At 36.8% G+C, this 27057-nt stretch overlaps 1 protein-coding gene across 2 annotated transcripts in view; it reads left to right on the plus strand.

Annotated features, from left to right (window-relative positions):
* LOC136876354 (serine/threonine-protein kinase Sgk1) overlaps nt 1–23201 on the plus strand; it is a 184181-nt gene extending 160980 nt beyond the window's left edge. For both annotated transcript variants that reach the window (XM_067150230.2, XM_068228388.1), the window contains exon 11: nt 8545–23201. In XM_067150230.2, the coding sequence (XP_067006331.2) occupies nt 8545–8709 (165 nt within the window). In that variant the 3' untranslated portion in view covers nt 8710–23201. The remainder of the gene's footprint in view (nt 1–8544) is intronic.
* The last annotated feature ends 3856 nt before the right edge of the window (nt 23202–27057 follow it).

Raw genomic sequence — 27057 nt, forward strand, 5'->3', positions numbered from 1 at the left:
TAGAACCCTTTGTATCAACTGTATTTTCCAACGGCACTTCAAAATAGACAGGTGTCTGGTCAGCATTCCCAGTTTGCGACAGCAAATAAGAATTTTGTTTCCTCAGATGAATACTGTGACGCTGAAAGGCCTGTAATTTTTCTTCATACGGCCCAGGGAGACGTGAAATAGACATACGTCTCCGAATGCACAATCCCTTTCTCCGATAAAAGTTATGGATCCATCCGCGGCTTGCAGTAAAACCCTGTGTTTTGAGTTCTTTTGAGATCTCTAGTGCTTTTATTTGAAACACCATATCCTAACTCATATTTTTCTATCAGAAATTTGTGGAGTCGTTATTCACTTTCTGGAAACACTGCACTCCGCCCGCGGAATGCTCTGCGATCGCCGTTAGTTTTTAGAAGTTTTTTCTTCTTCCGCCAATCATGAATACACGATTCATCAGTATTGTACTTTCTGCCAGCGGCACAATTTCCGTATATTTCAGCTTTGCTTACAACTTTTCAGTTTTTCACACACAGTAAATGACCGCATACAGCGTTTTGAATCCATCGCTTACTATCAAGACAGCACTTTCACAGGACAGATACGGAACTTGAATGTGAGCGAGGTAGACTTCCGTAACTAATAGTCTCGACTCTTGGAAAGTAAGATATCCTGCGAGATCAGCTATTCACGCACCCAGCATACCAGCAACACTTGTGAAACAAATGACAATCGAGCATCTGCAGCAGCGGCTTTCATATTTACTGCATATTTACCCATATTCCTTGATTTACCATATTTCATTACCTTACATTTCACGTTTACATGCCACTGTAACATATTGCGAAAAAATCAATCTTGTTTTCTAGAACGCAACTAAAACACAAAAAGTCCTGAATGCCCGTTTACATGTGGTCTATTGAGTGCGGTAACCGTATTCAAATCTATTTCAATACTCCATGTAAACATAGTAAATATTTACGAGAGTGAACAGCTTGAATACGGCCTGCACCCAAGGTTCAGAACCAATATTTTGGAGGGAAAAGTGCAGGTGGTATTCGGGATTATACGGTGGGATTATACGGTAATAGGCAGCTTGATGTCTTTGAAGTGTTCAGACCGGGAAATGGTAGCGCTAATTCTGATTCAGAATTATTTGATAAGATAATCAGCTATGTGTGAAACGATATGGAAAGGAACATGATTGTAGTGGGTGATTTCAATTTACCAAATGTCATTTGGGAAGGTAATGCGAACAACAGGAAGCATGACCAACAAAATGGCAAATCAGTTAATATAAGAAGGATGGCTGATTCAGAAAGTGATGGAACCAACTAGAGGGAAGAATATTTTGGACGTGGTGCTGGTAAAACCAGATGAGCTCTCTAGAGAAACCGAAGTAATAGATGGTATTAGTGATTATAAAGCTATTTTTGTCATAAGCTAAAAATAAATGTGATAGAAAGGAAGGTCTTAAAAGTAGGACTATTAGGCAGTACCATATGGCTAATAAAACAGGCATAAGAGAGTTTTTAAAAGTAACTATAATCGGTGGAAAACGGTAAATAAAAATGTAAACAGACTGGGATGGGTTTAAAGCAATTATTAAGGAATGCAAAAACAGGTTTGTACCTTTCAAGGTGGTAATGGATGTTAATAAAGATCTACTGTATTATAACAAATAAGTAAAGAGACTAAGGAGGTGCAGGTTGGAAAGAAATAGCTAGGAATGGCTGTGGAAGTAAGGAGAAATTGAAGAAACTTACTAGGAAATTGAATCTAGCAAAGAAGTCAGCTGGCAAGCATAATTAGCAGTCATACAAATTTTAGTGAAAAATGGAAGGGTGCTTCAAGGCTGAAACAGGTTCCAAGAAGGGCATTCCAGGAATAATTGAACAAGGGGAGTGTGTATACGAGGACCTTCAAAATGCAGAATTATTCATTCAGCAGTATGTGAAGATTGTTGGTTACTAGGATAATGTCCAGATACAGGATGAGACTAATGTTAAAGAAGTATTAAAATTTACATATGATAACAATGACATTTACAATAAGATACAAAATTTGAAAACTAGAAAAGCAGCTGGAATTGATAAGAATTTGGTTGATATACTCAAGTCAGAGGTTGGGATATGGTACCATATGGTACCACTTATTTGATTATTGTTTGCATGAAGGAGCTGTTGTGTTTAAAGGAAAGGGTGATTGACATAAAGCTGAAAATAATAGGCCAGTCAGTTTGACATGCATTGTATGTAAGCTGTGGAAAAGCATTCTTTCTGATTATATTAGACATGTTTGTGAAATTAATAATTTGTTCGATGGAAGGCAGTTCGGGTTTAGGAAATGTTATTCCACTGAAGCTCAGTTTGTAGGATTCCAACAAGATGTAGCAGATATCTTAGATTCAGGAGGTAAAATGGACTGTAACTAGAGGGCATACAAGTCTCTGGTAAGACCCCAGATAGAGTATGGTTCCAGTGTATAGACCCCCACCAGGATTACTTGATTCAGAAAATGAAAAAAATTCAAAGGAAAGCAGCTCGATTTGTTCTGCGTGATTTCTGACAAAAGAGTAGCGTTACAGAAATGTTGCAAAGTTTGGGCTGGGAAGACTTGGGAGAAAGGAGACGAGCTGCTTGACTAAGTTGTACGTTTGCAAGAAATCAGCTTCATTTCCCATATCAAATCTCATTTACATTGAATCAATAACAGTAAGTTTCCACCTTTTTGATACTTGTAAGTATATAAGTTGTATGCTCCGAGCTGTCAGTGGAGACATGGCGTGGAATGACATTAGTGAATGGATAAGTTTGAGTGGTTTTCTTTAGAAGTAGGAAAGATGACAGTATGAAGATAAAGTTGAAATTCAAGAGGACAAACTGGGCAAGTATTACTCTTTATAGGAAGGGGAGTTATGGATTGGAATAACTTACTAAGAGAGATGTTCAATAAATTTCCAGTTTCTTTGCAATCATTTAAGAAAACGCTAGGAAAACAACACACAGGGAATCTTTCACCTAGGCGACTGCCTTAAATGCAGATCAGTAATGACTGATTGTTTCATTAGGCTTTGAAATTGCAATATTGTTTTTTTCTTCTCTCGTTTTCCTGTCCCTATCATTTCTTCCTTATCATGGCAAGTGGATAGAACAGTGACAGCTTTCCTGTCCATCCATTTTAGTGCCATCATCTTGTGTGATTTCACTACCATAGTGTCCCCCTTTGCCATTTTTCCCAACCTCATGTTTTGTAGCATGATTTTCCTGTTAACACGCACTCTTTCTACCTCATTTGTTTTTCTGGAAGACAAATTTAAGAACAGGGAGGGTGAACTATTATCAGTTAACATAAACTATGTACCTCTTCTCAAGCTATGGTTCCGTAAGTTGCATGACTAATGCTTCACTTCACTTGGGCAGGTTTTTTCCTGTATAAATAGAAAACCCCAGACAGTATCTACTGTCATACTCATAAATTTTATAGATTTTTATGCCAAATTGGGCCTTTTTCTGTGGATTGAATTGGATGTAGCACAGTCTTCCCCAAAATTTTACTAGACTTTCACCTACTGCTATATCCTGCTCTAGATAGTAAACATCTCTGAAATTTTGTTGCAAATGGTTTACAGAGAGTACAATTTTTCTGAGCCTGTCTGTTTCCATGTGGGTTTCATTGTTTATGAAATGTAGAAATTTAGAAAGGATTAGGAATCTTTTTCTCTGAAGTCATGCCTTTCAAAAGGGAGTGAGGATAGACTTTCAGTTGGACCAATATGACTGTAAGGTGGATTTTCTTACTTGAGTTGTAAGAATGCATAAAGCAAAATAACCGTTGATTTCATCTGATATGGGAAACCATCGGTTCATACGGAGGGAGGTAGGATTTTTTGAGAGGAGCTGATTGGCAAAACAGTTTGTTTTGGTAGCTATTTTACCCCCATAAAGAGTTGTGAACCAGGTGTTGAAAAATGTGTGGAGGGGAGGGGTCAGGAGGTAGGTTCCTGTTTATGGTAGGATTTATTCCAAATTTCCTGTAAAACTGTATTTGGATGGTTTATTACTTGTTTTAATCCAATTCGAGCAGTCTTCCTTTGCCTTTTTTTTTTGGTGGGGGGGTGTGAGCAGGCTGGGCTTCATCATCACTGTCACATTCAAACTCGTCCTCCCTTTAATTCAAACTTTTTGTCACACTGCTATCACGTACCCGCTAGTAAATAACCCTGTATCACTTTCGGAATTTCATTCCTCATAACAAGAGGTTTGCCAGGACCGGCCATTTGTGTTGACTACCAATCACCCTACATTCAGACCGTTTGTCTGCGACATGAAGCAATCTATGATGTTCATTCCATCTTCAAGAAAGAGAGCAGTTTTTCGCCTAGCAAGCGGCTTGATTTTTATTAAAATGAGTTTGAGAGAATGGCTAAACTGATTGACATCGTAAAGCATTCTGATGAAAGCTCTTGGCCTGTAGATTTGCAGAGTGTCTTTAAAAGCTTAAACAATTCTTGCCGTATATTTTAAAAATAGGTATTAAAGAAAATTGTAGCATTCTGATTCGCCAAAGCGCTCGCCAGTATTTCAAGGCCACCTGCTGGTCCATTGTTGGCCGTGTGCATGCCAGGAATTCTAAAGGGCGCTTGCACATGCCCTGTCAGGTATTATGACATCTTGTTATAGTCTACATAACTGAGTGGTTAGTCATGGACTCGTGGTTTGTCGAGGTTATTTCTTGTTGACTACACAAACATTCATAATTTCCTAGCTCCAGTTTCCCAGGGCTGGTGTACAAGCACTCACCATTTCTTTCTGTCAGAGTAGAGTTTCTGCTCCTCTACATCTTCCCATTTCACATTTTGGTCTTCCTACTGGTCTTTTCCCTCTCACTTCTCTGTCACAAACATTGTCCACCTAATTTACTGTCATAGAAACCCAATACTAGGTGATGGAAATTGCTTATTTAGAGCGGTTTCGTACTGCTTGTATCAAAACAAAGAACGTCATCGTGAGCTGTATTTGTCCACTGTTGCAAAAATTGTTGCTGATGGAGATAATTATAAGGATTTCGTCATTGGTGATCACAGTCTTATCACCTTACCCTCAAAAACCAACTTAAGTATGAAAGTCTCATGTCTCTGAATGGTGAATACACTGGTGGTGGTTGTTGTTGTTGTTGTATTATTATTATTATTATTATTATTATTATTATTATTATTATTATTATACAACAACAACAACAACTCGTCATACTACTTACCACTACAGGGGTATGCAAAAGTGAATATACCTTCCATATGGGGTTAGAAAATATGTCGAAATATTTTAGTAATAATTATTATCTATATATTAAAGTTTACTAGGAGCCTCCGTGGCTCAGACGGCAGCGCGTCGGCCTCTCACCGCTGGATACCGTGGTTCAAATCCTGGTCACTCCATTTGAGATTTGTGCTGGACAATGCGGAGGCAGGACAGGTTTTTCTCCGGGTACTCCGGTTTTCCCTGTCATCTTTCATTCCAGCAACACTCTCCATTCTCATTTCACGGCATCTATCAGTCATTAATAAATCATTTTGGGAGTGGCAACTCCATCGTACTAATTGCCTATATAGGATTCATTCATCACATCCCTGACCGGTCAAAGACTGGAAAACAGGTTGTAGGTTTTCATTTTCATTAAAGTTTACTAAAAACAGCTTTATCCAGTCCGTCTGACAGTTTTACTGGATGGAATTCTCTCCAGAATTTTCCGCTGGTTAATCATCGGGCATTGATAGGTCTCTAATTTCAGTCATCTTTGAGTACTGGTAATCCTAAAAAGAAATTTTGTTTAAAAAATATGCTATTTTTTTGGGGCGTCTACCTAAGAAGATCTTTTGCTCCTAATCCTAAAATTAAATCACTAAATGACTACTCCAATAATTGCTGGCATGGAATTGCCCTAGCCCGCAATACAGTCTGTTTTTGACGGGTTTCACAGAGTTACGTAAAGGTTTCGGAGAGGTCAAATGAAAACCGAACACCTGCCATAACACACATTTTGCCCAAAAGGTGGCGACACTGTTGTTACGTATCGATACGGCCATCGCTGTGGTAGGAGACCTGCATAGTGACAACTGACAGGTGCACGCAGTTGTTGGGTTATGTCTTATGTTGGTGCGCGGACTGGTTTAGTGTGTTCACCCCGCTGTAGAAATGGAGGCAAGAAAAAAGAAGAGCAGTGAAATGCGGTTTGTTTTCTGGTGGCTGAGGGTTGTCTGCTTTAAGAGCAGCCTCATAATTTGTTTTTCTGCTAGCCAAGAATGATATACTGTAGGTTAAGGAATTTTTAGAAGTATGACTCAGCACGACTAATAAAGTGCTGACAGAGGTAGGTACCCTACATGTGGTTACAGTGTTGCCAGATCGTCACATTTCAACGACCTTTTTCTCCTGGATATACTCGCAGGATGAACTTTTGTGAGAGACATTTTTTTATTGCTGGCATGTGAGGAGACATGCTGCGACGCCTGAGTGCGCAAATTTCGCTTCACCCTGTATATGTCATTGTTTGTTTGTTTGTTTGTTTGTTTGTTTGTATGTGTTACACTCCTCCTAAACCACTGGAGCGATTTCAACCAAATTTGGTACACTTATGACTTAGTATCAGGAGATGAACCACATGGGAGTAAGATACCCCTAGCACCCTTACGTGCAGAGGGCAAGCGGGGGTAATGTATAAAAATAACCTAGAATAGTATCGAATCCATAGTTTTCGTGGTCGCTGAAATGAATAGTGGCACTCCAAATTATTTAAAGTTCATGTTCAGCCCCTTGTGGGATGGATTGAGATATAAAAATAATTGAAAATAGTGTCGAATCTACAGTTTTGGGGTCAATGAGATGAATGGTGACAATCCAGATTTTTAATCTTTTAGGGGTGGGGGGCAAGAGGGATTCTATAACTACATAATAGATCGTAACATATCAGTCTGCAAGTCATAAAGGAATTCTATAAAAATTCACTTCATACATAACTAACTGGTAATACAAATCTTAAAGGTAAACATTCAGAAACTATCCAGGCAATGCCGGATACTACAGCTAGTTTAAACAATAAAAGTAAAGCGTTAAACAAACACAAATACTGCAGCAAATATTATCCCTTTCATATAGTTATTATGTTTGTCCTTGTCACCACCACCACTAAATTTTTCTTCCGAAAAATGGTACTTGGCTCCACATTTAAGGATGGTGTTCCATATCCACATCTTAATCACTTTCTTTTGTGTCTTCACAAAATATTTGGTGCCTGTAAGTTTCACATCTTAATTCACACTGAATATTTGCTATGCCTCACATTTGCTATATCTAGGCTTTCCTGGACAGATATGCTTATGTATTTTCATCGTACTTTCTTGTCATTAATGCAAGTTAGTAACTCAGAAACCAGATTGTTTCCAGAATTTTTTTTTTTTTTAGGAGATAGTTTCCTAAGTATTTTGAAGGAATTCAATTTTCTTTTAGCCTGAGATGTCTACATTTTTCCACTGGTAGTAATCAAGCTTTTAAAATGTTTCTCTCATTGAAATCTGTTTCAGTAAAATGTTGACCACAAATAACAGCAATTCTAGTCTGAAGAAATTACAATTAACCCATATTTTATTCAGTTTTGGAAATTTTTCCATGCTGGGAATATGATAAAATCTTACATGAGTTATTATAACATCTTAAAACAGAACATACTGATGTATTAATCACATTTAAAACTATATTGTACAATAATACCGTTGACATGGATATTGAACCCCTTTAGACAAGCATCATCGATTCAGGATTGTGTTTTGGAAGCAGTCCCTTGGTCAGTAATATTGTTTCTGGAATTGTAAGGCATTGCGGGTCAGTTCCAGTGATTGTTATAAATTCATATTCATCAATTCATTCTTCATCATCACGTTTTAAATTCTGGTCAGTGGATGAATTTTGTACTTGCATTTTGTCTCATTTCATACCATAGGGGCCGATGACCTCGATGTTAGGCCCCTTTAAACAACCAGCATCATCATCATCATCCACTCCCAGACCTCAAGTGACATGACTGTATTCAATATAACAGCCAGTTGTGTTTCTTCTAATTGAAAAACATTTGTTTCCTTTCATGGTCGATGTTATAGAGTTCAGAATGTGCTTAACTCTTTGTATATTTTACACATATTTTAGGGCAAATTATAATTGTTTGTTGGAATAAAATATTCATGGTAGAAGTAATTACAAACACATTGTAAACATGCATAGTTATGCAACATCAAGAAAGCAATATTATCTGAGGTGAATCCCTTGGTAGTTGATACAGGATAAGTAAAAGTTCCTTTAAGAATGAGTGAGTAAAGTTGTATAAAGAAATATTACTAATAAAATGTTTAATTTATGCTACATGTGTGTCATTTCATTGTTACAGGAAATACACTTATTCTAATGTTTTCATTAAATCTGTTGTTTTCTTAATCTCTTAAGTACTATTTTAGTTACCTAACTCATATATATATATATATTTTTTTTTTTTTTTTCTTTCCTTCTTTAGCAAAATGTGATGGATCTTCGAAATATTGATCCTGAATTTACACGAGAACCAGTCCCTGCATCAGTAGGACAATCCCACTCCAACTGTGTTTTGTCTGCGAGTGTTCGTGAAGCTGATGATGCATTTGCAGGTTTCTCATATGCTCCTCCCATGGATCTACAGTAAGCTTCTGTCTTACATAGGTTATGACTTAAGTAGTCTTGCCATCAGGATTATTCCTGACTGGTTGTTTGGATGGGTGTTTTGAGCTCTTGATTGGTTTTTCTTTTGTATAAAAGATTATTTGAATGGTAAAAAGTGTACAGCTAGAAGAGACTGGTGAGAGACTACATTTATTGCTGTTGCCTATTGTGTAGGTATGCAATAATTACTTGTAAATATATTTTTATACACAGTGTGATAATAGAAGCCGTAATAAACAATCATAATGAATATTAAGGAGAATCATGTGAAACAGACATTGGTACTCTTATAGTAGAGTGACTTTTTTAGCAAGAGAATATTTTTCTATACCTTTTATTCATCTTGATTCCATTAAAATAACAAATAACAGGGTATTGACAATATTTCAATAATGTTTAAAGAATATACAGCAGAATTATTTTATATCATAAAAGATGTACTTGTTGAAAAAAATTGGCATCTTCAAGATGGGATGAACCCAACTGTTTCTTTTTCTGAAATAAGGTATTTTTGGAGTTGCATAAATTGTTGCCTTCCACCTTCTATTGCGCTAATCAGGTGTAAGAAGATTAAGGTTGCCTTAAGAGGAAGGAAATAAGAATTAAAGTTGTTGGATAGCAAGTATCTGTGTTGAGGTTGTGTTCTGATGGTATACAAAACTAAGCTTTGTGTTTAGAGTACCGTATTGATTCTCAAAATTATGTGAATTAGCAGCATATATTTATACAATTATTGCATTTGATTGTTTCCATTGATAAATATCTCCTATTAGTGTATTCATATAATTTCAAAGTTATTACATTGAGCCATCAGGATTTCATGTCTGGAAACGACTACTGACAGTGGTACCCTTTTGATAAATGTTACAGTCAAAGTTTATTTTCCATAAAAATACAGTATTACTCCTCTTTACAACTTTTCAAGGTATCCAAGGAATATTAATATAAAGGGGAGGGAGTGAAATCATGGGAAACAACTTATATATGTAAAAATCCTCTGGAAAGAAAGGACAATGTTAGCAAATGCATATTATCAATTTATAGAAAATTTTAATCTTAATCCTATTACTTACCACAAATAAAGGTCCACCGTAAATTAACTGTTGATACTACACTGCCTGTGTAATTCTGCTCGTCCACTGACCAGGAGAAGAGCAGCGGTAGGTAGTTAAAATATTGTGTAAACTATAGAATTAGCTAGGATGCAGTAAATTTTCTTTCTATGAATGTAACATTTTAATTACTGTCATTGTACCTATTTACAACATTAACGCGCTTTTATTCCAGGTGGAAAAACTACACAATCAGGCTTCCTACCAAAATAGTCCAGAATCAGTCTATTTACACTAATGTCTAATGTCCTCAATTTTTTTTTCAAGTTCATAAAGGTTATGAAAATTAAATTATTTTCACTCCTCTCTACAGATGACAGATACCTACATAAAATGTCCACTGCTGCACTTGCCTCAGCAGTGGTAGGTATCTCTTCACTATGCTCATCTTCTTTAATGGTTCTGGTGGGAGACTGAGCTGCTATTTGTTCTGCAACCAACTCCTCCACACTTCTTTCCTCTGCAGTTATAGAATTATTCACCCAAAGAAAGTCTTCATTAGTGCATTTTGATTGCAACATTCTCTCTACATCAGGAAACTGGCCTTCTTCTTTGTCATCTGCTGGCAGCTGAGAGTCAGGATGATTTTTGAAGACTTAAAGACCTGCACCTGGCAAACCGAACATGTCCTCAGACACTCCTGGCACTAAAAGCCATACGCCATTTCATTTCTGCTTTCAAGAAACAATTTGAGATGGTAGTTTACTTCAAAGCCTTCCAATACTTCATAATGAAGTGATGATCATCCATGCCTGGCGATTTTATTTGCTTCTTTCACCGGTCTCAAGTACAACTTTTTCTGACATAGTACTTTCTTCCTGCTGTGCAAGTTTCTAATGTTCTCTGCATTTTCAATAACCCTAATCTTTCCTTTAGCCTTGAATGAGCAATTATGTGAACTAGTAACCATACTTAATACGTGGTTCACACTTCACTTCTAGCTTGTTACTAACGCTGCAGAGAGGAAGACTGGACAACACTCTAGTGTAACAAGATCCATTGTTCGAGGCAAAGCAGTACCGTTACCACTGTATTTCAACTGGGCCCAACCAAGGTTTTCTTCACTAAATTCTGGAAAAAAATATGGATGGAGTATTCACATATATACAGTAAATGTGATGAATCAGCAACAATAACTTTAAAAACTGCAGCTACAAAAGGAAGTGTAAAACACTAACCACAAAATAATGGACTCGGGCAAGACAAACACTGGATCACTTGATAAATTTTTTAAATAATAACTGTTAGTTTCTTTAGTCTGCCAAAACTAATTTTGAGTAATAATTTTATAAATTACCTGAAAAAGATAACGGTATCATACTTAAAATAGAATGACATGTTTCATTCTTAAAAGAACATCATCAGAATCTATCAAATATTTGAGTGTGATTTGATAGAATCTGATGTTCTTTTAAGAACGAAACGTCATTCTGTTTTAATTAAGTTGTTTCTTTTGCAAGTATAATACTCTTACCATATGTTTTCTTTTTCAGTTAGTTTATAAATTTATTATTCAAAATTAGTTTTGGCAGACAGAATAACCTAACAGGTATAAATTAACTGAGGTCAAAACTGAAAAGTGATGGCTCCAGATATTACAGATCAGTTGATAACCCCACAACTGTACACCACTGTAGCTTCTCAAAGAATGAATGTGTGCAGATTAAGCGTCACTGCATGCCTAACCGCGAGGGAAAGCTAAGAGTTAGTCCATGCCGGTTTGATTTCGGCACCATGCTTTGGCTACTTGAAGCATTATAGGTTAGTTGCGATGCCATTTTACTTTGATTTTTTCTCTTCAAACAGCCTGGTATGGCGTAAATGGTGGGAAGCATAAAACATTGTAAGCTTTTTGAGAATTTTAATACATCGTGAGCATAGGAAATCTGAGGGGACCAACAAAGAATGTTGTAAACAATGAGAAAACATTGGACAGAAATGTAAAAGTGGGGTAATACTGTATTGCAGATGTTTGTTGACAGTAGCTGACTTTATAATTAAGGATATGAAAGCAGGGGTTGTGAGTTAATGATAGAAATCATGTTCTGGATTTTCACATTTTTGTACCCTCTCTTTACCTCATCAAATGCAAATTGACTCATCTGATTGTGATTTTCTTATATGTATCATATCCTTTAAAGTAATGTAAATTAAGGAACTATTGAAAATGAACCAATTACCATGTAGCACCAAGGTCTATAATGCATTACGGAAGGGGAAGGGGGATATGCTGTAGGTTTGACCTAAAATCCTGGGCAGTGTGGGGGTATTATGTGTGTATTGTATCAGTATTGTTCTTAAATGGTACATCACTGCTTTTGATAAGTTCCTTAAATTGCATTATGTTGATCCTCCATTTATTGATGTAGCATGTCCAGTCTTACAAAATTCACAATCCAACTGTAGAGTGATTTTGTTTTGAAAATAATATCTTTATGTAAAAGATGTTTGTATTTAATGGATTTCCTAATATGAATATTTACAGTACAGTACCTTCTTGGAATTCAAAATAGGGCTGCGATAAATGATGGATTTTGTGTGTGAAATGCATATGAAACTTGGCCTTACACTTTTAATCAGTGATGCAGAAAATAATTTTTTTTCAGTAGAATGTGTGACAAACATTGTCTTTATTGTGTCTTTACATATTTAGCCATTTATAACATGCATTTCAATAATATGTATATCCAGCTTCAGAATAATTCTGGTAGAGGCAGGATCTGTTCAGGAATGAAGTATGTGTGTGTATAATGGAGGAAAAATCTGACCTTTCATTTAAATCCTTTGCATAGAGATGGCAAATCTAACACCACATTTAAAATTCTATTGTGTGTTTGTTCTTTCTTTCAGACTTTAAAAAAAAAGTCTCACTTAAAATTTACTTCTGCCAACAATTACTGTCCGTGCGGTTAGGAGCACGCAGCTGTGAGCTCGCATCCAGAAGATAGTGGGTTTGAACCTCATTGTCGGCAGCCCTGAAGATGGTTTTCCGTGGTTTCCCATTTTCACACTAGGCAAATACTGGGGCTGTACCTTAACTCTTTCGCTGCGCTATTTTTCAACAGAACACTTACAGAAAAATGTAATTTTTTTCGTATTTTCCAAATGAACTAAAACTTTATTTTTTTTCAAGGTCAGTGACATTCATCACCATTGCACCATTTTTAACTCAACTTTGGCAAACTAGCAGTGACATTTGACCTTACAACACACATTACTGTGATATATCTCCGAACATGGAACTGGACACATTGCAGACTGTCCTGGGCATTTCTTACAAAAAATACTGTCTGTTTTCTCTTGCACAGTCCCTTTCTTTTCTTTGAACATTTTTCTGGTAATATGGAACAAGCAACGCAATTATGTTTGTGACTCTTGTCCTGCTGCTCCCCAAGAAAATGCCTTTCCGTCAGGCGTGCTTGAGGTATGTAATCGTAAGTTCTTCCTCGTTTCGCCGGCGGACTTCGCTGATACTCTCGTAGAAGTCCCATTATGGCGGAATTTCTGAAGTCAGGAGCACTAATTGCCCTCTTTTGAAGCTTATTGTACAATATTCTTTCATTAGTGCAGTTTCAATGTTATCACAAATATCCCACTAGTCCAAAACAAAATGAAGATCTTCCTCGTTGGCACTTTCTTCCGAACAATCACTATGCACATCATCACTTGTTTCATTGTCCAAATTTACCGAACAGTCTGAATCACAATCGGCAACTAAAAGATAGAAGATTTCATCACTTCCATTACTAATGTTGTTCCGCGCGCTCACAGCTACTGAGTGAAGCCTGCTATCGGCCAGACAGCTGACAGGGATGTTGGCGGGCGGGCGGGTGAAGGATAACAAATAAACATAGGTCCAGTATTGGCGGCAAAGTTTTCAAACAATGCTTAGTACATAGTGAATACATGACTATAGATGTTTGTATTATTAAATGGGCCTTTAGTGAAGAAGCGCGCGGAAATTATAGCAGGAAAGTACCAAGTCGACAAAAGTCGATTACCGCAGTGAATGCTATAGGGATGTAAGTCGACAAAAGTCGACTTGCGCAGCGAAAGAGTTAATTAAGGCCACGGTCGCTTCCTTCCCATTCCTAGTCCTTTCCTGCCCCATCGTCGTCATAAGACCTATCTGTGTTGGTGCGACATAAAGCAAATAGCAAAAAAAAAAAAGTTTGTCTTTTCATTATTAAACTTATATAAAGGCATTCACATTACATGTTTTAGTTTTGCATATTATAAACACACCTAAAGGGTTATGAGCATCAGTGTAATATCTGTGCTTTAGATATATTTTATTTATTTATTTATTTACACTGTTCATGCCCACTTTGGAGCACCAAAATCAAACATTATACAACAAAGTCTCCACAGAATAAGTTCAGTTTTGAACACTTGACAACTTTTTCCTTTCCGAAAACTTCTTCATTCTGTATAGGATTTTGCGCCCTGTTCTTTTGCAGATATAACATACTGCTTACGCTGCGATATTTTTAATGATAGTTTTGTGTACTTGTTGTTTACAATCCGTTTCTCTTCTCTGTTTCCAATTTGATCTTTAGTATTTTTCAGTTCATCTAAATCCATTTATATTTCTTTAAACCATGTGTTTTTTGTTTTGCTATTCCAAAATAAAGCAAAATGTTGTTTCAGGAGTCTAGTATTTGGTAAGCGGTGTATGTGTCCAAAGAATGCAATCCTCCATTTTCACATCATGTCACTTTCCTTGTAAAGTGCTGAATTTGGCAAAAGTTTCCACTGGCCATCAATCTAGTGTTTTTCATTAATAAATACATGTCCAAAGAATTCTTCTATCAACTTTCTGCTGTTTGTCTGCTGTTGATTGGGTATTCAGTTTAAATAATGTTTCACTTGCACATGTCACTTCTGGCTTAATGATGGATTAATAATGTTGAAACTTAGCATTAATCGAAAGAGACTATTTCTTGTAACTCGGCCAGGTAATTTGTTATGCTCGTCTCAATTTTTGAGTTCTACTATCTATGGATGCTTTTTTGTTAGCATTCAAAGTTGTCTCACCTAGATATGTAAATTTGTCTACAATTTTTATTTTCTGAGTATTGTTTAACATGTGAAATGTCAACTTGGAAGTATGGCATCATTTCTTTTTTCTCAAAAGAAATATTCAACCTAACCTTCGCTGTTAATTGTTCCAATTCCTCTACTTGAAATTTAGCTTCTTCAATACTATTTGCTAATAATGCTAGATCATCAGCAAATGCGAGGCAATTTAGTTGAATATTTCTTCCAGTCTTAACAGTCAGGGGACATACCTCATTCCATTCATGCATAATTTTTTCCAGCACACAATTAAACAACAGGGATAATCCATCTCCTTGTCGAAGACCAGTATGAATTTCAAACGGCTCAGATATTTCATTTCTGAACCTACAGTGACTCTAGATTTTGCATTTCTAAGAGTGGCTGCAATAAGGTTATCAAGTTTCCGATATAAACCAAATTCAGTAAGGATATGCAATAATGATTCATAATGGATGCTATCGTAAGGTTTTTGAAAATCAACAGATAACTAAATTTTTGCTCCTAATCCTGTGATGTTTTATAATCCATTTGAGACTGATAATTTGATCTGGACAGCTTTGTCCTGGATGAAAACGACCCTGATATTCACCAAATTCACTATCAAGTTGTTCATGAATTCTGGAATATAAAATCTTAGAAAAAATCTTATAAGTGATATCCAGCAAAGAAATTCATAGGATCTGATCTATCGCCTTTTTTTAATAGTGGGTGGATACCTGCAACATTCCATTATTCAGGCAATTTTTCAGTATTCCATATGTCAATGAAATGTTTATCTAAATTCCGAATAGTCTGTACATTTGCATTCATCCAAAGTTCCGCTACTAGTTGATTCTCTCCTGTCGCTTTAAAATGTTCAAGTGAATCAATAGCTGCACGCACTTCAGGTATATTTTAATACATTCAGTTTGAACGTAAAATAATTTAGTCATTGCATTCTTTTTAATGTATTCCTGAGTGCTACACTCATTTGCTTCTGGTGTAGAACAAATGCTAAGATACATCTTTCTTCTTCTTTTCTTCATGGGGCCTCTAAATATTAGTTCCTAATTAGCGTCGACCTCTAAGATCTTTTGCTACCATGTTTTTCCTTCATTCCCACCTAGATATACCTACTCTCTTCACAAAGCTGCAGGTTGTTCTTAATGAGTCTTCTTGAATTTTTTCTCTCTCTCTGCACCTGGTAGTGCTAGAGTGGAGAGTCTGATTCTACCCAGCGCCTCACATTCGAAAAGTATGTGTTCAGCTCATTTGTCTGCTTCATTGCATTTCCTACATATATTGTCTCTTATGACTCCATTCTATGTAGGTGTTTTTTCACATGGCAGTGTCCTGTCAATAGTCCTACTACCCATCTTATATTTTCTCTGCTGAGTTTCAACATTTCTTTAGTATGCTTCTTGTTTGGTCCTTTTATCAGTTCCTATGCAAGCTTGCATCCTGGAGTATTTTTCCATTTGTCCATTTGTTTCTTTTGTACCCATTTTCCTATGTAGTGTCGGGCTTGTCCATAGGAAAACCCGCATACAGGTTCTGGACCTACAAAATGTGTTTCTGCCCCTTTTCTGACCAGTTTATCTGCCTTTTCATTTCCTTCTGTACCTGCATGCCCTGGTACCCATATTATTTTGACAGTGTTGTACTTTGAGAGCTTCAGGAGAAGTGAATGGCAATAGCAGATAATTCTGGATATCATCCGGTTTGCTTCTAGTGCCTTAATGGCCGCTTGGCTGTCCCAACAAATTGAATAATAAAATTACTGATCCTCTGCCACATACATAACTTCAGTCTTAACTTTGCGTCTATGTAACTTTATTGCCCATGTGATAAAAATGTTCCTATATCTTCTGCATAACAATACCATAGTCAAAATCTGTTGGTAGTACACAAAATATTATTTAACTTCTAGTTTGCAAAACTGCAGCTTGCATTTCTGGCTGTTTATCTGGCAGTTGTAGTATGGGCATTTAGCCTTTATTTTCCTTGTCCTCCTGATACTATGCTTTTGCAGCATCAGGATAAGCATTTGGCTTCTTATCTTACAGTTTTCATATGTATAGGTTCAAAAATATTTTCTCCTGTTCTAGATTATACATAGTGAACAGAAAGCCGTGCGCTGTTGAGTTTTACTTTCTAGTTATTAGTTTTGTAAAAATATGTTGAATGTGTAATTTATTAGTGATCAATCACCTAATATCATGAACTTGGTTCTAACTATCTCCTCTAATATACATGATGTGGACAGAATATGTATTTTAAATGTAAGCTATCTTTGCATGTTTTAAAAATTATGCTTTCAAATTCTATGGTGTCTTCTTAGCATTTGTCCCATTGATTCAGGTTCTGCTAGCAGGATCTTGGATCATCATTTTACATGATTTAACATGTAGCTGGTGCTTAGGTAATCCTTCCTCATGTCATTGTTTTACCAATACTGTTTTGGTCTACTCCTTGATTGATGGCTGTCAACATTAAGTTTTTTGTAATACTGAAATTAGATGCTGCTCACAAAATATGCTCAGATCACCAAATACAGCTGATTTCCTTGGAATTCTTGGAATTTTTTAGTGAATGGGTGCAACACTTATATGTCATCATAGTGGTATGGTCAAGCTGAGTGAAGTCCAATTCTGCATAACATTTGCATTTTTGCAACACATGTAGCTGGTGCTCTGTGTTCTTTAGTAGATAACCAGAACTATATGCTGTACAGACAGACAACAGGAAATTTTTGCACTTAAGGTGAATAGAGATTCCTGTATTATAGAGCATCTTAGTGATAGCTATTTACCCACCCTCCCACATTTGTCTGCTTGTAAACATCATCCTAGATATTTGAAGATACCGGTAGCAGGCCTGGTCAAGTTCTTTCACTGACGTGGATAGTGTTCATATTTGGGCTGAGTTACTGCTCCTATGCCTTCTTGAAAACTAAACTGGCTGTAAGTTTGGACTTGATACTGTAGATCAGTCATAAATGAATGAATGAAAACCTACAACCTGTTTTTCCAGTCTTTGACTGGGTCAGGGATGTAATGAATGAACCATATGTAGGCTATTATTACAATGGGGTCACCACTCCCAAGGTGATTATTAATGACTGATAAATGCTATGAAATGATGATGGAGAGTGTTGCTGGAATGAAAGAGGACAGGGAAAACCGGAGTAGCTGGAGAAAAACCTGTCCCACCTCTGCTTTGTCCAGCACAAATTTCACATGGAGTGACCGAGATTTGAACCACGTTATTCAGTGGTGAGAGGCCGACGCGCTGCCGTCTGAGCCACGGAGGCTTTGTAGATCAGGCATGTCCAGCTTTCTGTTGTTGAACCTGGCAGTGATTGAGAGAGAGAGCTAATAAATTATAGCTTTGTCAGAATCTGAACATTTGTAATAAAATCAGCTTTCAGTATATATGCTGTCCCCATCCACACAATATACATTGACGTTGGTGTGACATCTGGGTCTGCATGTCATTCAACAACCATTGTAAGTAAGAAGTAAGAGGAGTGCTGGTTGAGGGTTAATTTTAGGGAATCCTGAAGTAGACCATCAGTCATGTTGGAATGTTTACTCTTTGCTGTTTCAGGATATGAAAATGCAGATTCACACAAATACATTGAATCAAAACACAATTGTAGCATTTCTGCATCTTCTCAAGTTGGGAATTTTTCTCTAGGCACTAATTTCCAAAATGATTCTGGTTCTGCATGGACTTAAAAAATAATAATTTAGAATTAATATCTCATTTCTAAGAGACAACTTGCTCATTGAATCAATTTTACTGATGCCATAGTAGCAATAATTTCTTTTAAGTTCGATTTTAAGCATTTTTCAAACTCCTTAATAAACCTATTTTGACCACATACTTCTGTGTCTGAAAATTAAATTCAGGACTCTTTTTTAGATGCTCTTGTATTTTAGGAAGATGATCGAAGAAAATATTAGAAATTGTTTTTCAGGTTGGTCCAACATTAATTGCAAGTTATTTTTCTAGCATGACACTGCGTTCATCTCAGCATTGCTTTTATTTGTACCTTGTAGCTCTAGGTTCATTCCACTAAGTTTGCCAGTGAAGTCTGCAAGATAAAGCAGGTCACACGGCCATTCCTTATTTTCTAGCTGCTTATACTCAACTCCCTTCTCCTTTAGAAAGGAACTTATTTCACACAGTAAAAACTTAGAAAACTTTGCAAAAGTTCGTGCCTGCTGAGCCACCAGACATCTGTTTTTAAAATGAGATCAGGTGTCCCTTCCCTTAGAGTGAGATTGAAAAGTTGTCTCTGGAGTGATTGCTGCCCACCAACTGAATTTACAATTTTAAATGCAATATCTATGACACTCTTTGTATTTAGTCCCTTAACTGCCAAAACTTGCTGGTGTATTGGACAGTGATAAGCAAGGAAATCAGAGAAATTGTCATGCTGTCAACAAAGGGCAATAAATCCCTTAGTAAGGCTTATCATTGCTTCTGTTCCATCAGTAGCGATGTCAGCAAGCTTATATAATGTTAGATTACAATTTCTGAGAAAACAGTAGGAAGAATCAAATATTTCATGACCTGTTCTGCCTTTCAACGAAGAAGTTGTTCTTTGATGCTGAAATCTTAAAAAAAAAAAACTTTAGATAAAAACTAATAAGTTAACCATAACACTGACGTGGATGGATTCATCCAACTAGATTGAGAAAGCAACGCAACTGAAGTAGTGTTTCAAAAGCTGGTCATTTTTATTTTCTCACATTCTTTTCCATTTGTCCCACAATTGTATTTCTGGTTAGTTGAAGATCTAAGAAAAGGCTAGGAAAACAACAGGTAGGGAATCTACCACCTGGGCGACTGCCCTAAGTGAAGATCAGTAGTGATTGATATTGATCTTGGATACCAGTCTTGATCTCCTTTTTTATTTTTAGATCCTTCAAAAAGATTATAAATCCTTGTTATGATTTTGCCATTAGTTTTTGCAGTTTTCATCTTAGTGGTGGTGCTGTTTTAACGATCCAATCAGCCTCTGAACTGAAGACTTAATCTGATATGCAATGTCTGAATGCTCGGCAGAAACATCAGCAGTATAAGATATAAATTTCATGATAATTGATCCGTATTGAACTGTGATTACAATAATAGGTGAATATTTTATTTATGGGTCCACCTTTTCAATACAAAATTGTGCAATATGTCACATTACATTTCCTTTGGGACTAGTTTCAACCTAACAGTAGGCCATCATCAGCCATAACACAAATCGCACAATTACATCGAATGATCCAAAATAATGTACAGACACAATGTCGTTAAAATGTGTATAACCCTTGAGAATTAAAATTAAGACTAGTTACTTGAATTGTGGACACAATAACCCAAGATTTGCAACATGAAATTCCACTGCCAATACTGATGATGTCATTTTCACAAGTCCGTCTAAAGATCTGTAGACCGGGCGAGTTGGTTGTGCGCGTAGAGGTGCGCGGCTGTGAGCTTGTATCCGGGAGATAGTAGGTTTGAATCCCACTATCGGCAGCCCTGAAGATGGTTTTCTGTGGTTTCCCATTTTCACACCAGGCAAATGCTGGGGCTGTACCTTAATTAAGGCCACGGCCGCTTCCTTCCAATTCCTAAGTCTTTCCTATCCCATCGTCGCCATAAGACCTATCTGTGTCGGTGCGACGTAAAGCCCCTAGCAAAAAAAAAAAGATCTGTAGCAAGCATATCCAATGAATCGATTATGGGACAAATTTTATTTGATAACTTATACCTGGTAGGCGTCAGGAATCAACAGCTTTTTATCAGTGTACATTTTCTTTTAAATGGAACAGGAGAAGTGTTGTCACCATGTCCATGGTAGGTAATGTGATAGGTATATGGCTACGTGTGAATGAGAGAATGGCTTATTTGGCTGTCATATGTCAATTTCCTTTTGCAGCTAGCAGTTTGAATAATGATCTCTGGATTCACACATACTAAGCTAAGTTCTTTAGTGTGACTCTTTTTGCATTATTTGTGCCTACTGATTTTAGTGTGCTATAGTGCATGATTCTTAAGGTGTTATTTTTAATTGTTTCAATGCAGTGAACATGAGTACAAGAAAAAAGATAAAAATTTATAGTTTTCACAGTGAATTGGAACTTGAGTTTTTCTTTGTTGTGGTTAAAGACAAATGACTTCAATTAATTTATGGAAAAAAACAAACGACTTCATTAAATTTGTAGTGCTTCAGTACCCTCGGAAGTAGCTTGGAATGTCATTATAACCTTTGTAACCAGTATAATTTTTATGACTTAATAATCCTCATTCTCTCCAATTTGTTTGGTTATATTGGTCCATGAAATGCTGTATGGCTTTTAGTGCTGGGAGTGTCCGAGGACATGTTTGGTCGCCAGGTGCAGGTCTTTTGAGTTGACGCCCATAGGTGACATGCGCATCGTGATGATGAAATGATAATGAAGACAACACATACACCCAGCTCCCATGCCAGCTAAATTTAACAATGATGGTTAAAATTCCCGACTTGCCGGGAATCGAACCCAGGACCTCTGTGACCAAAGGCCAGCAAGCTAACCCTTTAGCCATGGACCCAGACATATTGGCCCTTAATAATTATTCTAACAAGTAGTCAGGCTTTTAAAATATACCAACTACATAGAACATCGGATTAATAGAGCATTAGAAGTACTTAAAGGGGTGGGCTATTGTATTTTCATGGCATTTATGTGAAAAAGGTTCAAAGTACCATTGAAGATACAGTATTTGTATTATGGTTAGTAAATTTATCTGTCTGTTATGTCTTCATCTCGGAGCTAATGCACTAGTCGTGTTCTCAATGTGATTACTCAGCATTGCGCATACCTCAGTAGCTTCCATATTGTCCCAGCTATAAATGAGAGAAACTTCATTGAAAGCCACATTTTGCTCCGGCTTGTGCCAAGAGACAGATGCAAAAATACCACGTCCATCAAGAAATAGCCAAAAGCAGAAGGAAGTTCATGTCATATAAGAAAACCAGCAAGAGTGAAAATTAAAGTAAAAGTTACAAATAAATTAATTTTAGAAAAAGTCACCTCGATAATTTCAACCATGGTAGGAATGTTTCAGGAATGCCTCTTTCAACTATCACTCTGTTGTTTTTGTCGTGCAAAAGGAAGTGATCTCTGTTGACTGTGTGTATGCAGATATAAAAAGCCCAGAGACAAAAGCATCTTCCAATGTACTCGTAAGTTCCTTCATCAATGTTGCCTTTTGGTTTCTTTTGATGTCCTCAGTTGAGGAAAGTGAAAGAAATAATGTGAGAGATTAGGCTATTGAGGAAGGAAGTGTTTGTTCTATTATTAGGAACCAATTATCAGGAGACTACAACTCAAACTGATGGTATGTAATTGGCCCCCACCAACATTTAACTGTTGCAACACAAATTTTTGCTCTACCTCTTCTGTTGAAGGAATTTTTGTGTATCTATTTTGTATAATTCAAACTCTCTTGGAAGCTGGTGAACATGGGGAACATTTTCAGCACTTTGAAGCTTTGTGTGCAAGTCATACTCATAACATGAAGTTTCATCATCTGCAGTAATGCTCGTCAGATGCAGTGATAGACTGTTACTTTATTTTTACACTTAAACATTTTGTGCATGACATGTTGATTCAGCTGTGTGATATCTGTGTACTACTGGCTGGAAAATATATAATTACCTCTTCCTGGAACACTAGCTTCCCTGGGTAAAGGATTGGAGAATTTCAGTATTTTTCCCCCAAACTGTTCATTTTTGTCCCTTGGTCTTTTCTTAGACTGAAAATTGTAGCCATTCCACTTCAAATATTTTTAGTTAATAGAACTATTCTTTTCACTGCCAAATGATTATGGTGTTCAAGACAATACTACATACATTTAGCTCTCACTTCATCCCTACCTCAGCCATTTGAGGAAGTTTATTATCTATATCTTTTTATTGCCATATATGTGTGCCATTGTCATCTATTATCTCTTACTAAGATCTAACAAAAATAACTCAAATGGTTGAAAAGTAGTTGGAATGGATAAATCTCCAGTGAACATTTTATTAACCAACATCGTTGTAAGCTTTACTTCATATTCCATCCATTAGTATAGAATAAATCATCCATATAATCTAATTAAGATACAGTTGTGTTTGTAACCTTTAAGGTGCCTTATTTTTAAATTTTTAAAATGTGATATAATAAATATTTAGTTATGTAGACATTGTAAGTATGATAGTTACCTTACAAATATTTGTAATATAATGTTAATAGCTTTCAAAAATTTATTACATTAAAAATCGTTTACTTGTAAATATATGTTCATATTTTACATTTCCTTTATTCACCTATAACCTAATCCTTCATTATGTCAATGTATGTTTAATATTTCAAGCAGAGTTTGTGTGACCCTGTGGCTCTCTTAGTTGTTCAGTCAGTTCTTACCTACATAGCAGTTCTGATCCTGACTAAGTTTGATGGCATCTTGGGTTGTACAATTGAAATGACTCCACATCCTTGGCTTCCAACGTGATGAACTATAAATCGAAATTTGAACACCTAATAGTCCGTTAGGATGGTTAGCAGTTGGAATAGACTTAAAATAACATTATTATTTATTGTTCCATGCAAAATATTAAAGCAAATCATATAGTTGTAAAGTTGTCACTCATATTAAAATTTAAACTGCCATGGTAATCTTAAGTGCTTCACTAATATATTAGATAATAATGTGAAGTTTAATCCAAATCAAAGTTCTTTTTTTTTATTTCCACTTGTAATGTTTCCCCATAGTTTACATTAGGGATCGGACAAATGGTTACTTTCCTATATCATGTTCCTAGGTATCCGTTGGATTATTGGGATATAAAAGTACAGTAACATAATACAAGTTGCACGTCAACAGTTGCTACATCTGCTACCTCTTGCAGGCCCTAGCCTCATTTTAGTAAGTACTCAAATAGCAGTACTCTTTTATCTCTCCATCCCACTTCCTTCTCTCCCACTCTGCCTTTCACCAGCTTATCGCTCACATTTTTAACTATTCCTCGAAAATGTTTGCAATGACCCATTTACCTCCCGAGACTTGATACTTTGAAACCTTCATTTTTAAAAAGTGTTCTGATTGCTAGGTAGTTCTGAGTATTCCTAGATGTCCAAGATCTGTAGTTAGATTATGGGACCTGTCATTAAAAAATAAGTTGATCGAGTATCATACACTCTTCATATGCTGCCGGGATGAGGAAATGTCCTTTCAGGTAAAATGTAAGCAGAATTTAATCGAGTACTTTTTTTTTCTATTTGTTATGTATGTCGCACTGACACAGACTGATCTTATGGTGATGATGGGGTAGGACAAGACAGTACTAAGAATGAAGCAACCTTAACTAGTCTTAACTGAGTAACAGCACAAGCATTTGGTTGACCTGAGAATGGGGAAACTATCGAAAACCATCTTCAGGGCTGCCGACAGTGAGTTTCAAATTAACCATCTCCTGAATACAAACAAACAGCTATGTGACCCAAATCGTGTAATCAAGTCGCTCAGTAAATCCAGTATAAAAGGCAAAAAAAATCTCTTCCATTTTCTGCTGTAGAGAAAGGTTGAAAATATGTGGTAAACAACTGTGCAAGTGGCTTGTTCAGTGGTGGCACTTGTGATGGCTTTTCAGGACCTGATATTTGAGTACCAGGTACACTATCTTCACTAGATTAACCCGTAGATTTTTAAAACATCTTCTATTATTATTATTATTATTATTATTATTATTATTATTATTATTATTGTTATTATTATTTATTGGGTACCTTCTTTCAATGTGACTGAGTGAGTTGGTCATGTGGTTAGGCTCGTGTAGCTGTGAGCTTGCATTCGGAAGAGACCGGGCGAGTTGGCTGTGCGGTTAGGGGCACGCAGCTGTGAGCTTGCATCTGGGAGATAGTGGGTTCAAAATCCACTGTCGGCAGCCCTGAAGATGGTTTTCTGTGGTTTCCCATTTTCACACCATGCAAATGCTGGGGCTGTACGTTAATTAAGGCCACTGCCGCTTCCTTCCCCCTCCCAGGTCCTTCCTATCCAATACGTCATAAGACCTATCTGTGTCGGTGCGACGTAAAACAAATTGTTAAAAAATAAATTTAAAATGTCAAGAAAGGTTTCCCATTTTCACACCAGGTAAACGCTGAAGCTGTTCCTTAATTAAGGCCATGGTCGCTTCCTTTTCACTCTTAGCCCTTCCTTATTCCATCATTGCCTAAAACCTCTCCGTATTGTTGCGACGTAAAGCAAAATTGTAATAAAATAACAATATTTGAACATATTTCTTCATTTTTTTCCGTGTAATGGAGTTTTTGTCCCATAAATCATATCGGTTTGCTCATTGTCCACAACACAGCGTGAAATACGAGATGCGAAGTGGGAAGACGACGTGGACGTGTTTCGAGGCACTACGCTTCTGTATGTATTACCACCAGTAAGCCTAATACAAAGCACTTGAAAATAACTAAAGAATATCTGTAATCGGCCTACAAGTAAGAGAGTTGGAATGCCAGTTCTGCCTCTAAACTGTTACAAAATTATCGCTTGCACCTGCACAGGAGTGCGTGCTTAAAGCAAGCTGATGTGCTTTATAATATCCCATAACCAATCAAAAATTCCCTACCCTTCCCTTGGTTTGCTGAGACAGTTACTTTTGTATTAGGGTCTCTGGTGGAACATGATATTTCTGGACAGCTTACTGCAATGGAATTGGATACATTATCATGTTACGATATGTTGCTTCCATCTCTTCTTTACATCTTCCCTGGTCCCTCAGTCTGTAGTCTTCTATCAATACATTGTTTTCTTGACCTTAACAACTTATTCTTTACTTGGCTTTTTCTCAATTTCATGGGGTCAGCACTTTGTGTGTGGATCTGGTCCAGGTTTGCAGTCAGATGCCCTTCCTTCCACCAACTCTGTGTGGAGGGATGTATTCACTATTGCAAGTTTTTGTGGTGGTTGGTAGTGTTGTGTGTAAATGAAGATGTGTGTTAATATGAATGCAAACACTCAGTCCTTGAGGCAGAGGAATTAATCACACGAAGTTAAAATCCCTGACCTGGTCGGGAAATGAACCTAGGACTCCTCTGAACCAAAGGCTACTATGCTGATTCAGCTAAGTTGCTGAACTTTCTTGACCTTAACACGGAAAAAGTATTTCTGTAATTTATTCTTTTATTGTTATTGATGGTTGTGATTTTTTTATTGGTCCTGGATGTTTTTTCTCTAATATTGTCTGTGCATGCATTGAATATCAACTTATGGAATTTTAAATCTTCAGGCTAGTGCAGTGGAAACACACTGTAGGTTCAGCAGTTCTGAAGGTTTAGGGTACTTTCATCTCACCAGTACTGGTTATGCAGAAATTTTTTCAACCAGTATACTCCTTGAACAAAGAAAACTTTCATGTTGTTTGACCTATTACTGCCCCCTGAAGAATTATTAACTGAGCATGGAGGAAAATTTTGTTAAATGCCTTACCCCAGTGGTAATTAATCACAGGTGCTTAAGGTGATGTGAATGGACCTTTAGATTCTGGAAAGTCTGTAGCAACATGCTACAAAGATGGGTCGGAACTTCGTGAAAACACCAGACGTAAACATAGGCAAAGATAGTAAAGTTTCTCTGCAATATTTAATGCCAATTCATTACTTAAACTGAGTAAGCTGAAAAAGCTGATCATCACACTAAGACGACAATATTTTACTGGCAGCATTACAGAAAACCAGGTTCACCAATGAGTATACTGGTTGAAAAAACACAAGGTTGTAGATTCTTCAAAGGAAAACTAAGCCTGCAGGTAATGCAGAACATACCCCATAGTCTGTGATTTATAGTCTTCCACAAGGTACTCGACTCGGTCGTTAACTTTACCCCCCCTCCCAGATCAGTCAAGATCCATCCTCTCTCTCTCAGCTGTGCTAACAAGGACTATCCTTTAGTCAGTGTGCATGCTCCAATGAGCTAGGGCAACAGGAGGAATCCAGAAAATTTAAAAATTCTGGGAATGTGTAGAGAATATTCTTTCTAAAATCCCAGAGACATAACACCATACTGCTTGGTGTCTTCAGTGCCCAGGAAGGAAGAAAGAAAATACAGAAATATAGTTGGCAACTATCTGGTGCGCAAGC

This window comes from Anabrus simplex, chromosome 6, assembly GCF_040414725.1.
Source record: "Anabrus simplex isolate iqAnaSimp1 chromosome 6, ASM4041472v1, whole genome shotgun sequence".
Taxonomy (NCBI): Eukaryota; Metazoa; Arthropoda; class Insecta; order Orthoptera; family Tettigoniidae; genus Anabrus; species Anabrus simplex.